At 37.6% G+C, this 14,479-nt stretch overlaps 2 protein-coding genes across 2 annotated transcripts; one reads left to right on the forward strand and one right to left on the reverse strand.

Annotated features, from left to right (window-relative positions):
* The first annotated feature begins 8,761 nt into the window (after window positions 1-8,761).
* LOC145740003 (uncharacterized) lies at window positions 8,762-11,588 on the forward strand. The gene is made up of 4 exons (XM_081995322.1): window positions 8,762-8,815; window positions 8,879-9,674; window positions 10,057-11,289; window positions 11,521-11,588. The coding sequence occupies exons 1-4, from the start codon at window positions 8,762-8,764 to the stop codon at window positions 11,586-11,588; spliced, it is 2,151 nt and encodes a 716-aa protein (XP_081851448.1).
* A 77-nt stretch (window positions 11,589-11,665) lies between these two features.
* On the reverse strand, window positions 11,666-14,479 carry LOC145740009 (uncharacterized). The gene has a single exon (XM_081995326.1). It carries the CDS (start codon window positions 14,458-14,460, stop codon window positions 13,249-13,251), a length of 1,212 nt encoding a protein of 403 aa, XP_081851452.1. The 5' UTR covers window positions 14,461-14,479; the 3' UTR covers window positions 11,666-13,248.

A 14,479-nucleotide genomic window follows, 5' to 3' on the forward strand; every position in this document is an offset into this window, starting at 1 on the left:
CCCACATTAATAAATTGTTTTAACATGTTAGAATATTATTATTAGTAGTCTTAGTTTGTTTAGTCTTCAGCTAAACATATATCTTAATGTTATATAAATAATCAGGGTAATTAAGGACAATCATAGTTTATAGATCTTTTAACATTTCATAATTACAATTAGTAAGCAAAACGATAATTGTTTAACTATATTCAAAACAGCGTAACATAGCGTTCTATATTATTTAACAGTGGTTGCAATAATTATAGTTCAGCAGCCACCAAACTGTTTATAAATTGTTTACAAATGATGACTGTAACAACCATGTCAAAACCATAGAGTTTAATTGTTTCTGAGCCACTGGTATGTTTAATAGTTTAGTAAGATTGTTAGTTACATGCGTAGGATTAAATCAGTATTGAAATGGCACTCAAGACTCTCAATAACTCTACCCACCCAATCTAAACCTTCAACCTCCTCAATATTAAACATGGTCCTTCGAGTCTAAAATATTTAATCAGTAACCTATGTTAGCCACAGAACAAAAAATCTAATCAAGTAATATTCGGCCGCGAGTCGCGTATACAAATCGATAACTCAGTGCAGATCGCGTATACAAGTGCAGATAACAAGTAAAGTGAAGTGATTCATTCAGTGCAAGTGAAGAGTTTAATCTCAACACAAAAATGGAAACCGTTAACAAATTAAGCAAAGCTCAAGAGGTATTAGGACAAGAGATCAAACGCATTCACACCAATATAAAGAAAGACCCATTAAACAGAAAAACCCTACACCATGCACCTAAGTGGTGTAAGCAACCTTTACTCGGTTCATTTCGTCTTGGCAGCGGTTTTGACGTAGGTCAGGGTAACGCTTGTATCAGCGTGCGGTCGCATATTATTGATGCATTTGTTTCGACCTAATACATTATGCTGGTATTCAAAAATATCCAACACTTAAATAAAACGAAAACTCGTTATTTTAATCTGTCTATCCCCCCATTATCACATACCCCTGACATTTATATTTATTCAAGTATTTACTTGTTCGGCACCTACGGCATTTCCCGATATATTTAACGTCCCTCGTATTTTTTCTTTAAGTATGCCATTTTAATTATATCATTTTGCTCATTGTAGGCAAATAACTTGTAACACGCGCGCTTAGATAATCATTTTACACACTTTTGGCGTAACTGCGGAAAATTAGACTAATATCCGTTCGTGAATCTTTCAATTGGCCATTAAATTCAGACGCGGATAAGAGAATAAAAATCCCTGAGCTCAGTAACTTCAAATTTAGGTACAACTCGGTATGTGAAGTTTGTACCCAACAAACGTAATATTTTCACTTCAACAAAATTATTACTTTGTATACAAAGTGTTACAATCTTTATGTCAGTTAGGGATAGACGGTGCCTTATTATCGTTTATTTATTTCACTTATACAGCACTGCATTCACAGCAGTTTTGTCATTTTATGGACGAAGCGGTCCTTTATTTTTTCGTCTCCAGTCACTTTCTCTGTGAGCGTGAGTGACCGAAGTTGTTTCCACTACAGCGAAATTTTCGTTTTTCCCTTTGTTTTTCCAGTTTGTGTTTAAATAGTCATGGGCGGTAAGTTGATCTGTGCTCTTTAGCTCATTACTCGTAGGGTATGTAACCTCACGTTTTTTTTTTCCTATTTCATAGACAATTCACCTCCACGCTTCACCCCAACACCGGACAGTGCGCGCGTGGGTGGCGTATCGCCGCCCTACGTGTCTTGGGCTGCCGTTGCAGCTCGTATGACAGGACGGGAATCTCAACTCAGCAACCCGTGGGGGTCCCCTGACCCGTCCAGACCAGCGACACCCCCGGCCAAAGCCGATGAGCCTGCTACGGGGAACGGGACTGCCCCGCCGCAGCCCGCTGATAGGGAGGTTCCTGCCCCTAGGCATGGAGCCATCATCATAATTAGTGGTGCCAATTGCACCATTAATTTCAATTATTATTAAGTTTTTTTTTTTTTATATATATATATATATTTTAATATATTCTTTAGTTGTTCAAAGTTGTCTCTTTCGTGTGTCTTTCCCATCTTGTCCTCTTATAAAGGCGTGCATTCTGGGGTCCAGGGATCATAATAGGGTAATATTCTGCTTACGTGCACAACTTCTCTTTTTGCTTTATCTGATCTGCCCTTCTGTATCTCATAGTCCACGTCTGACTTCTTTCGTCTTATATAATAAGGTCCGAACCACCTAAGCAGTAATTTTTCACTTTTCCCAACTTTCCTTATCGGGGTGAAAACTTTCACTTGGTCACCCTCATTAAATTCCATATGCCGATGTTTACAATCATAACGAAGTTTATCTATGTTTTGTCGTCTTTTTATGTTTTCAGCAGCAAAATTACGTATTGCCAGACTAGTTTCCCTAATTTGATTGCTATCAAGAGATTCAGTATGCGGCATAATGTTCGCTTCAGTTGGTAAAACAGGTTCTCGTCCATATACTAACATAAAGGGCGAGAACTGCGTGCTGTCTTGCTTCGCTGAATTATAGGCAAAAGTTACATGTGGTAAGTATTGGTCCCAATTTGACTGATTTGTGTTGGTGTACATTGCCAACATATTTGCAAGAGTCTTATTAAATCGCTCCGTAAGACCATTTGTTGCTGGGTGATATGCCGTTGTAAATTGACTTGTAGTGCCCATTTCTTTCAATAGATTTGTCACCAATTCTGATTGAAACACTTTTCCTCTGTCACTTAATAACTCCTTAGGCGCTCCATGTCTCGTAATTATTTTTTCCAAAATAAATTTTGCTACGGGCCCTGCTTTTCCACTCGGTAACGCCTCAGTTTCTGCCCAACGTGTTGCATAGTCTGTTGCTACCACTATCATGGTTTTACCATTGCTACTTCGGCGGAAAGGGCCTAAAAGGTCAATTCCCACCTTTTCAAATGGTGTTCCGACAGGAATTGGGTGTAAAAATCCTATCGGCTTTTGATTTTGCTGACCTTTCCTAGCTTGACAATCTTGACAACCCTTAACAAATTTCTCAACATCTTTTTGCAACCCTTGCCAATAATACCGTTGCTTAATTTTTGATAGTGTTTTTGCTATTCCTAAATGACCACTCAGCGGTTCCGAATGGTGAGAATACAAAATTTCTCCCACTAACTGTTGCGGTATTACTAATAGCTTATCTCGACCTAAATCATTCGGATTTACTCGGTATAAAATTCCTGATTCAATCCTGAAGTTTTTTGCCTGCTTACGTAAACCAATTGTAGCATCTTCCGGGTTTTTGATTGTCATTATTATTTGGAAAATTTTTTCATCTTTCTTCTGTAACTCCTCAATATTACGAGTATCCAAAATAAATGTTGGTATTTCTTCAACATCGTGTTTGTCCGTATCTGGTTGCAGTACCGGATATCTACTTACACAGTCAGCGTCTTTGTGCGCAATCCCTGATTTATGGCACACCGTGTAATCAAATTCTGACAGTTTTAATGACCACCTGGCTAAACGACCTGTGGCATCTTTCAATGTCTTTAGCCAACACAAAGCATGATGATCAGTTATGATTTTTACAGGTTTACCATAAATAAAGTGTCTGAAGTATGAAAGTGCCCATATAACCGCCAATCCTTCTAATTCAGTTATGGAATAATTTTTCTCCGCTTTGCTAAGACTTCTGCTTGCGTAAGCAATAGGGTGTAACTTATGTTCTGTGTCTTCCTGCAACAATATAGCTCCTAGTCCATCTTTACATGCATCTACCCTTAATTCACACCCTTGGTTTGGCTGAAAATGTGCCAACACTGGTTCACTAATCAATTTCTGTTTTAGTGTTTTAAACGCTATGTCATGTATGTCCTGCCAATCAAATTTATTCTGCTTCTTTGTCAGATCATGCAAGGGGCGTGCAATTTTTGCAACATTTTCTATAAACTTCCGGTAATAGTTACAAAGTCCTAAAAAGCTTTGTACACCTTTTACATTTTTTGGCCTTGGAAAATTTTCAATTGAAATTAATTTTGATTTATCAGGAAAAATTCCATCTGTTGAAATTGTATAACCAAGAATATCAATTTTTCCTTTTAGATATTCACATTTTTTAGGTTTTAACGTTAGGCCTGCACTTCGAAGTCTATCGAAAACTTTACGTAATTTTTCCAAATGTTCATCTATTGTTTCAGAAAAAATTATAATGTCGTCCATGTAAATTAAAACTTCTTTCCATTTTAAATCTCTAAACACTACATCCCCTAACTGTTGGAATGTTGCCGGGGCATTGCACAACCCAAAAGGCATTACATTAAATTCCCATAACCCGTGACCTGGCGCCGTAAAGGCAGTAAGTGGCTTACTTTCTTCTTTTACTTTGACCTGCCAATAACCTGAATACATGTCTAACGATGAGAAATACTGGGCGTTTCCTAAGTAAGTCAAAATATCCTCAATATTAATTCCTGACCACGAATTTTTCACTGTTACATTGTTTAACTTGCGATAATCAACACAAAACCGCGTCTCTCCAGACTTTTTCTTTACTAATACGACGGGACTTGCCCAGGGCGAGTTACTTCGTCTTATTATATCGTACTGTTCCATTTCCCTTATTTGCGTATCTATTATTTCTCTTTCTTTTTGTGCTACTCTGTAAGGTTTTTGTTTTATAGGTTTAACATTTCCTACGTCAATTTCGTGTTCAATTACATCCGTTCTCCCCATATATTTTGGTGTTTTTGAAAAAACGTCTCTATACTCCGCAAGTAGGGTTCGCAATTTATTCTGTAATCCTAAGTTTGCTATATTACTTAGATTATGGTCATTCATTGTAATTATTTCTTCATCATTTTCGGTTTCATTAATAAAACAAACTGGAATTTTTGTCATGTCCGTTTTAATCGTTTTCTCGAGATTACCAATCGTGGAATTCTTTATTACAAAAAGTCTACGATGACCGACATTTTTAAGCTTAATATAAAAATGTCCATTCTGCAAAAACGGTAATCCTACGCAAATAAGACCTCTCGGTCGTAAAAAACTATCTTTCTCAATAAAACAATATTCCGCTAAGTCAGATGGTTGTAGGTTCAAGTTCAATCGGGTAACTATATCATTCCCAGGTTTCAACACGTAATCGCCGGCGACGGTAATTTTCAGGGAATTTACTGTTGGCTCGTTTGCTATGTTTACGAACAAATCTTGCTGTGGATCGCATTCTTCAGCTGAATCATAATCCCCAAAATTTATGATCAATTTGTCCGAACCATGCTGCAATGTCACTTTATTGTTATTATAGTCAATGACTGACTTTGTCGTCTTCAAAAAGTTATGTCCCAAAATTAGAGCTTTAGACAAATTTTTTACCACTAATGCTTCAACGCGTATCTCTTTATTATTAACTTCAATCGTCACTTGTGAATTTCCAATAGGTGTAAGAGGGTAACTGCCTGCAGTAATTAATTCAACATCATTTTCCAAAGGATACATGTTATTAATATAATTTAAATCCACAATATTTTTACACGCTCCAGTGTCTAGAACGACATTTACATTTTCTTGATTATTTACTTTTAAATGCACATACAATAACCCTCCTTTGACGCCCTTTGATGACAGGTGGACAATCTCGTTAGGGCTTCCTATTGACGAAATTGTCCTCTTTCGTTTGGGTTTTGATATACCCGATCATTTCGACGGTTATCTGGATTATTTCTGGAACTGTTTGCATTCCAGTTGCATGATGCATGCCCTATTCTTTTGCAATTAATGCATCTAATGCGTCCATCGTGTGTTCTTGTACTAGGTAAATAGCTATTACCTTGATTTCGGTAAGGTGCTCTGTTTCCATAATTTGGACCATAATTTTTACTCATTATTTCTATTCCATTGCACATTCCGATTTTGGTAATATGGCCGTTGACCGCCATTATTTGAACCACTATTAACGGTATTGTTCCTTGGTGGCATATTTCTTGTAAAATTTCCACGATAATTGACAAAATTCCTGTTCGGACCGTTACTGGCGACATTCCTGTTATCCACGAAATTTCTCCCTGTGCTATTACTATTATAATAGACTCGATTTCTATTTTGATTGCCATCTCTGCGTGGAAAATTTGTTGTATTTCCCGGTCCGCTCCTGATCATTTGATTCTCGTTATTCAACGCATCGGACACGGAAAGCAGTGCCGCCGTATCACGTGTCATCTGATTCACCAGGGTTCTCTCTTTAATGTCACTTAGCTTTAACACTAGCTGTTTTAAGTCATTAAAATTTTGATTACTTGAACTCAGCAAGTAATACATTTCATAGTAGGATGGGTGTAAACCATTTTTAAAATGGTCCCTAAACGTGTCAAAAGACATTGTCGGGTCAATTTCTGTTGCCAACGCAAGTAAATCAAAATAATATTTTTTAACATCCTCATTGTCTTGATGTTTTCGTGTATTTAGTCGAAACTTTAACTTTCTTAGTGGCTGTTCACCAGAAAATTCTTTTAAAAAGTCCGTTTTTATATTTGTCCATGTTTTTGCCTGGTTTGCCGGTTCGTTAATATAACCATCAAACCAAGTCTGAGCCGGGCCTTCCAAGAAATTTGCTAAGTAGGAAATTTTGTGGTTTTCCGACCAGCTGTTTGCAATCGCTGCTTTTTCATATTTATTTACAAAAATAATAGGAGAGTCAATCGATGGGTTAAATGTAGGTGGGCATGTAAACTTTGGTGTAGCTGGAGTTTTTGGCTCAGCCAAAGCTACCTGCAAAGTCATGTTAGCCATTGCTGCAGTATTGTTAGGACGTATTACACTGTTTCTCTCTTGAACTAGATAGAATAAGGTAGGCTCTGGCACTACCACTTCTAAGGGACTTTCTTGCCAGAACTCTTCTGATTCTCGCGATTTAGGCGGAGTCCTACTCAATGAGGCTCTTGGCTTAAAAAACTGTTCTGGGGATCGTGATCTTGCTTTGGAATCTTTAGCTTTCTGAACTCGGGAAGTCGAAGCTTTGGTTGTTTGAATTCGCGGGGTTTCAATTTGAGCACTTACGACAGTTCTTTCGAAAGGGCTCTCGTCCTCACTACTTGTTAAACTGACAATAGAAGTTGTTTTGTCAACTTCTGGGGCACCTGCAGAAGCAGAGGAACCGACAGTTGAGCTATGATGCGCGGGTTTAAATTCTCTCAACTCCTTTAAGACTTTTTCGGGGTTTTTTCCTTGAGCTAGTGCTTGTTGCAAAACAAATTTTTCTTTGTCTGATACACTTTGAGCTCTACTGCGAGTTCGTACTCGTGATTTGTCACTTGGTTCACTCATGTAAAATCTAATACGAAATGTTTGGCAGTATTTTTAATTATTTCGATTTTCCAAGTTTTCGGTCAAAATTTAAACGATTTTTTTTTTAAACAATTTGATTATTCCTAGCAATTTCTTTGCGAATTTGCTTGTTCATCAAACTAATAATTTTTTTGACGCTAAAATACACAAGCATTAATACCCCCATGCACAGAAAAATAATAATTAAAATTTCCTTTGCCGACCATGAATTATCTTTTTCTGAATTATTTGATACACCTCCACTGTTCCCTGCTTGGGAAATAATAATTTCTTCCTCTTTTGAAGATGTACCACCCATATTAAACCAAAATTTTGTCAAATAAGCGCTTTAATAGCAAAGGTAATCCCCAAAAAATCACTGAATAAATCAACGTTACTATCCCTAGCCAAAAGATAATAATACCTAAAACTTCTTTTATAGTCCACACATTATTTTCCTCAATCGGTATCATACCCCAAAAAATAAAAATAAACAACTCAACTATTGTTTTTCATCCATCTCAAAACAGACCGGCACCTCCACCAAATGTCACGTTTAATCTATGAGCCCTTCTGGGTTCACCAATTAAACTGACTCACGACAATAAACGTCGTGCCGGGATCTCAGTTTTAGGGATGGAATCAAACACTGAGTTTTTCTCATATAACACTTAAATCTATTAAATATGATATACACAAACGTGTCCGCACAATACGGTTATAAATACTAAAAATTGACAATTCTACAATATGTACTTACATAGTCACAAGCTAAGGACTTAGCATTTCTGGCGGCTGGCTTGGTCACTTCGCGTTTGAACAACTTTGGAGAACGGACTAATTAACTTGATCTTTTCCCGAGGAGAGTCGACATTTCGACTTCTCGGGTCAGCTGGTCGCACTACCGTTGATCGGTTCACACTTTTTCTATACTGCTAAAATCGGCGTATTTTATACCCGATTGATCGGCTGACGCAGTTTGTTATTGTCGCTTGTTTTTCACATTTCTGTAAAGCAGGTGGTGGTGACACATCACCGATACGGTGCACTCGGTGCATGACACACTCGGTGCATCACGGTGCGACCTTGCCTCGTGCGCTTAATATTTCGCAATCCTGGAATACTTTTATGTTTTTTAAGTTAATCAGTCCATCTTTTCAATTAACGGATTTTCCATTCGTGACAATACGTTGAAGAAAGGAGAACTCAAGTTCAGAAGCTATGGAACGAAGTTAAAGTAAATGACACCCAGCTCAAAGAGCTGACAACATTAGAAACGCAACACGCTACGTACTTTGCTAGCAATTACTTTGAACAAATCAGAACCATTTATAACGATGCTCTACAAGAGTTAAACAACTGCAAGGAAAAACTACTAGACGAAGAGAGAAAACAAGAATGAAAGCAACAAGATAAGCAGAAAAAAAGTGCCACTCTAAATCAACTCACGCAGGAACAAACCTTGCGAATGAGCGATTTGGATGAACTGGTTGAAGAATTCACTGCAACATTTGATCCCGAGGTAAAAAGTGGACTTTTTTCAACAATTTTGAAAGACTGGAACATCGTAACATCCTTACACTAGGAAATTTCAAAATTGGACGTTGATAAAGTCTCAAAATATTTTGAGGAAAACAAATTCAAGCAACTTCGTACCTTGATTGCCAAAATTCAAGGACAATCTAACAGCAAATCATCACCTCTGAAAAGCGAGGTAGAAAACCAACAACCACAAACGTCAGTGAATAGAACCAATAACATCAGCCTACCTCAAATAAAGATACCAATATTTACTGGAAACTACGAAGAGTGGACGCCATTTGAAGACATGTTCAAGAATGTGATCCATAACAACGAGGCACTCAGCGAAATCGAAAAAATGAACTATCTAAAAGCTCATGTCACAGGGGAAGCTGGCAGAGCAATTCAACATTTTCAAATCAGTTCAGCGAACTACCATATTGCATGGGGTCATCTCAAAGAGAGATACAGTAACGAACGCCTAATCACCAACAAGCTTATTAACAAAATACTGGATTTACCTGACAGCAAACAAGAATCATCAGAGCAGCTAAAAGAAATTTACAACACAACAAAAGAATGCTTGAAAGCCATTGAAGCTCTGAACATGAATACATCTCAATGGGACCCGATCATCGGTTGCGTTCTACTGCGGAAAATCGATAAGAGAACACAAGAGCTATTTGAAGCTAGTTTGATCAATCCACTACAAGTGCGAGAACTCGACGAGATGTTGAACTTCATCCTTAAGCGGTTTCGAGCCATCGAATCCATATCTACCGATCGACATGACGGACGCGAAAACAATAGCAGCATGGGCAGTTATCAACCACATCAGAGAAAACAGCAAAGTCAAAGCTGTAAGTACTGCAATTTATCTAACCATACCATTTATCAATGTTTAAAATTCAAAGCATTAACAGCTTATCAACGGTTTAATGCTGCTAAAGAAAAACGGTTATGTTTAAATTGCTTAAACCACGATTTAACTACAAAATGCCTGTCATTTCAAAAATGCAGAATTTGTTTTCAAAATCATCATACGCTCATCCACAAAGAAAACAACCACAACAAAACGAAAACGCCAAACGAGCAGAAATCAAAACCATATTTCAATCAATCAAACAGGGTAGGAACACATGTCGCGCATGAAGGAGGTAAAACATTATTAGCGACAGCAATCATTAGAATTCAAGATTCAGATGGAAAAAAACGAAAATTTGAGAGCCTTGATCGATTCAGCTTCGCAAGCATCGTTTATCACTATGGAAGCTGCCAATTTACTACAATTACCCAAACAGAAAATTCATGCCGAAATTTCTGGTATAGGGGGATCAACCAATGAGAGCTGCAAATACAAAATATCTGTACAATGCAAACCACGCATTACTAGCAAATTTACGTTAAATACTGAACTGCTGATTTTACAAAAATTAGCAAAAGATATGCCAGAACACCCAATTGAAGTAAACACCGAATTATGGCAAAATAAAATTCTTGCTGACCCAGGCTTCGGAAAGCCGGGTCCAATTGATGTGATTCTTGGAGCCCAAGAATTTCACGAAATTTTGTTAGAAGGAATGGACAAGTCAAACGACGGCCTTGTAGCGCAAAATACAGAGTTAGGCAGGATCATTTGGGGAAGCATTCATCAATCCTTAAAACAAACCAACATTGCAGTAGTAAGCATGATAACACAGTCTGAAGAGAAAGAATTATCACGGTTGGAATTAGAGGAAATTTCGGAAAAACGACAATTAACAAGCGATGAAAATGCATGCGAGGCATTTTACGATAAAACAACATTGCGTAATTCGAGCGGTACGTACACTGTTCAAATTCCGTTTAAAAACGAAATTGAGTCATCGCAATTAGGTGAGTCAAGGCCAAGAGCGTTGGCACGTTTACTGTCCTTGGAGAAACGATTATCTAATGATTACAAGTTGAATTTGGAATATAAAAAATTTATGAGTGAATACATTAAGCTAGGTCACATGAAACAGGTGCAGTGGAGTAACCAAATCCAAGGAAAATATTACATACCTCATCAACCAGTTATCAAAGAAACCAGTACGACTACAAAGTTGAGAGTAGTGTTTGACGCATCATCAAAAACGACAAATGGAAAAAGTTTAAATGACATCATGCACGTAGGTCCTAAAATTCAAGATGACCTTATAGATATTTTATTACGTTGGAGAAGTCACAGAATAGGATTTACAGCCGACATAGAGAAGATGTATAGACAAATTCGAATTTCCGAAGAAGATCAGGACTATCACAGAATCTTATGGAGATTCTCGACAAACGACCCAATTCAAGAATTCAAGTTATTGACCGTAACGTATGGAACGGCTGCAGCACCATACTTGGCTGTAAAAACAATTCAAAGGTTAGCGGAAGACGAGAAAATGTCGTATCCAACAGCATCAAAAATCAGCTTACAGGACTTCTATGTGGACGATCTAATGTCAGGTGAGTAGTAGAGCAATGGGGATACTGGACCATTTTGATGAAATGGTGAAGGCGCGAGGCGTAGCGTGTTGCCCCCGTAGCCCCGTAGCCCCGTGGGGGCCCCCTCGTGACGTGGGGCCCCCTGTCACTTGTCATACGTCACACGTGGGGCCCCCCTGTCACTTGTCATACGTCACCTGTCACCATTTTGGTGGGCGCGTCCCGGTGCCTGCGTGTCACTTGTCAAAACAGGTTCGGTGAAGGTCACCCCCACCCCAACCCCAACCCCTAACCCCCAACCCCTAACCCCCAACCCCTAACCCCCAACCCCCAACCCCTAACCCCAACCCCTACACCCCAACCCCAACCCCTAACCCGAACCCAAAACAACCACTAGTGGAAAATAAAAAAATACTAAGTACTTAATGTTTTTTTTTATTGCGGAAGTGTATTAGACACCCAATCATGTATTTCAATACAATTGCGAAAACTACAAACATATGGTTTATCTGCTAAATGCTCCATGCATTTTGGGTAACTCGGTTGAGTTGGCGGTGCGGACCAATCCAATGACATATCAATAATACTTGACCCATTGAAATGGTAACTTCTTTAGCAATAAATTCTGAACCTTGCACCCCGTTTAAGGTAAAACCTTGAATATCAACAGCAAACACTTTCATTTTTTTCAGAGAGAGCTCAACTTTTTAGGTCAACAGTCGGACACCTACTGAAAAATGATCAAAAAGTGATTTTTAATTTCATACATGGTCTGACCAGGGTCACTACGTAGTAATTTTTACGCTTATTTTTCAAGTAATTAGGTATTTGATTGCAAATATATTCAAAAACAACAAATTATGCTTTTTGTTAATGTCCTATCAGCCCATATTTGGTGCTGCACTTTTCCCACCATTGACACATAATTGTTGTTGATGTACGCTTATTTTTCATGTATCTACCCACAAAATATATTTAAAAACAACAAATATGGGGTTTGTTAATGTCCTATCGGGCCTACTATCAATACATAATTGTTGTTTTTCGCTTATTTTTCATAAATCTGACCACAAAAATATATTCAAAAGTGACAAAAATATGTTTTTGGTAATGTCCTATCTCCCCTTTCTTTGGTCACAACTGCATATAAAAGCAGCGAACGCAGTAGTAAAAATAAACAGATCTTTTCTTCCAAGTCAGTTTGCAGCAGCTAAGATACAACAAAGAACAATGCCTAAGTCACCTGCCATTAGTGATTGTGCTGAAACCCTCATCGAGTTGTGCAACATTGTTACACCACCACAAATCCGGCCCGACGAAGTGATTGAAGAAGAAGAAAACCAAAATAATGATGGTGAAGATGTCGTAAGTGATACCTATAGCTGCTGTACGTACAATCCGAATATTGACGTGAGATTACGAATAAGGGAAGTGAATGATTTTTATGAGGCCCAGGTTGACAAGCGCATCCACAGCATTACTGGAGATGTGAATCAACGAGACAAGGATTGGTGGTTGTGGAATCGTGCTGTACAGCACCATGATTCAATAGTTTTTTGCAATTTCCATTATGTTCTCGAGATAAGATCTATAAATTTAATTATGAATATTTGCCCCGAATGCCATGAAGATTTTGACGATGAGTTTTACAAGAAAGTGGCTTATCACTACAAGGGTGTGTCTTTTTTGCTAGTGCATGAGCATAACTATTTTCATATGAATTGTGATGTGTGTTGTAAAACAAGCGCCTATAATTTCAATTTTTCATGTGTTTGGGGCAACAAAATACAAAAACGTTTAGAAATGGTAAAATTATGGGGAGCACGAGAAGAAGAAGAAGAATAAAATGTGTTTTTTATACTTTTTGGTTCTTTATTTTTCCACACAAAAACTCTCTTACAGCAGCAGCAGCAGCAGCAGCAGCAACATTGTTTTTATTAGTACCCCCACTTGAAAAACAAAAAAATAAAACTTGTTTATTTAATTTACTTTGCGAACAATTTCACTAAGTGGTAATTGCTCCATAATACAATCCTGAATTATTACACAATAAGCTTTAGTAGCTGCGGGTATACCCACTCTTGTTTCAATTTCTATTTTAACATCAATAGCAGATGATTTTAGGCTATCATCACGCCGAGAACAGTCAATAACAAAAATACTGTGGGTTTTAAAAGCATCATAATCCAAAAGTGTTTCCCTCCTTTCCGCTGAATTAAAGAAACTCGATGCAAATTGTACATAGTTGTAGTGGGCGTCAGCATAATCATTATTGGTAAAATTTAAATTCAATCGCTCATAAGGATAATATTCACCGTTGAGAAATAGTCTGATATCAGATATATTCAAATTATCAAACTGAGTTATGTCCTTCAAAGCTTGATTAATTCTGTTTGTTTGAAATCCAACGATGATGTAACGAGGGCAATCTACATCTGTAGTTGTTTTCACACTCCAAATCTCTTTTGTAGAACCTGCATTAAGGCTAGGTAATTCATGTAGTTCCCATTTTCGGAATGGAATTAGAATGGGTTTATCGTTACGTAATGATTTTAGCAGCTCAAGTTTAGTTTGATCATTGGGTGCCACATGTTTGACTTTTAATTCAATATTATTAATAGTTAAGGTGAATGTTGTATCATCCTTGGATACGAGAACACAATTAGTGTCAGTTCGTGAACGAACGAATCTAAAAGTGTGTCTTCCACTCATAATTACTTGATAATCTTGGAAAATGCCAAAAAAGTGTTTTAAGGGTATCCTCATGTAAAAAGTACCATCCGTATTTACTGACACATTCTCTGGGTAACTCCAGCTGGCTGTTTTTAAATGATTTTTATCACTTGTATTGTAACACAGATAGCCACGAATTAGGCTGACAATTCCGGGATTTTTAACATGTTCAACTTCAACACCGTTTAGTTCATAGGTCATGGAATCAAAGAAAAATCCTGCTGCATTATTCACTAATTTCACATCACCCGTTCCCGCTATTTTTGATAGTTTTCCTTTAATAGACAAAGCTGCATCGCATAATAGAACCCAAGCATCATTGCGGTTTACAGTTATCTCAATAATATCATTGTTTTGAAAGGATTTTATGTATGGTAAATATGTTCGAAATTCGATGTGATTAATGGAATTGTCGCTTGTAGGCAGTTGGTAGAGGTCTAAAATTTGGCTTGGCAACATAGCCGATTGAAGATAAGAA

The sequence above is a fragment of the Ips typographus genome, unplaced genomic scaffold (assembly GCF_016097725.1).
Source record: "Ips typographus isolate SLU unplaced genomic scaffold, UJ_Ityp_2.0 IpsContig94, whole genome shotgun sequence".
NCBI lineage: Eukaryota > Metazoa > Arthropoda > Insecta > Coleoptera > Curculionidae > Ips > Ips typographus.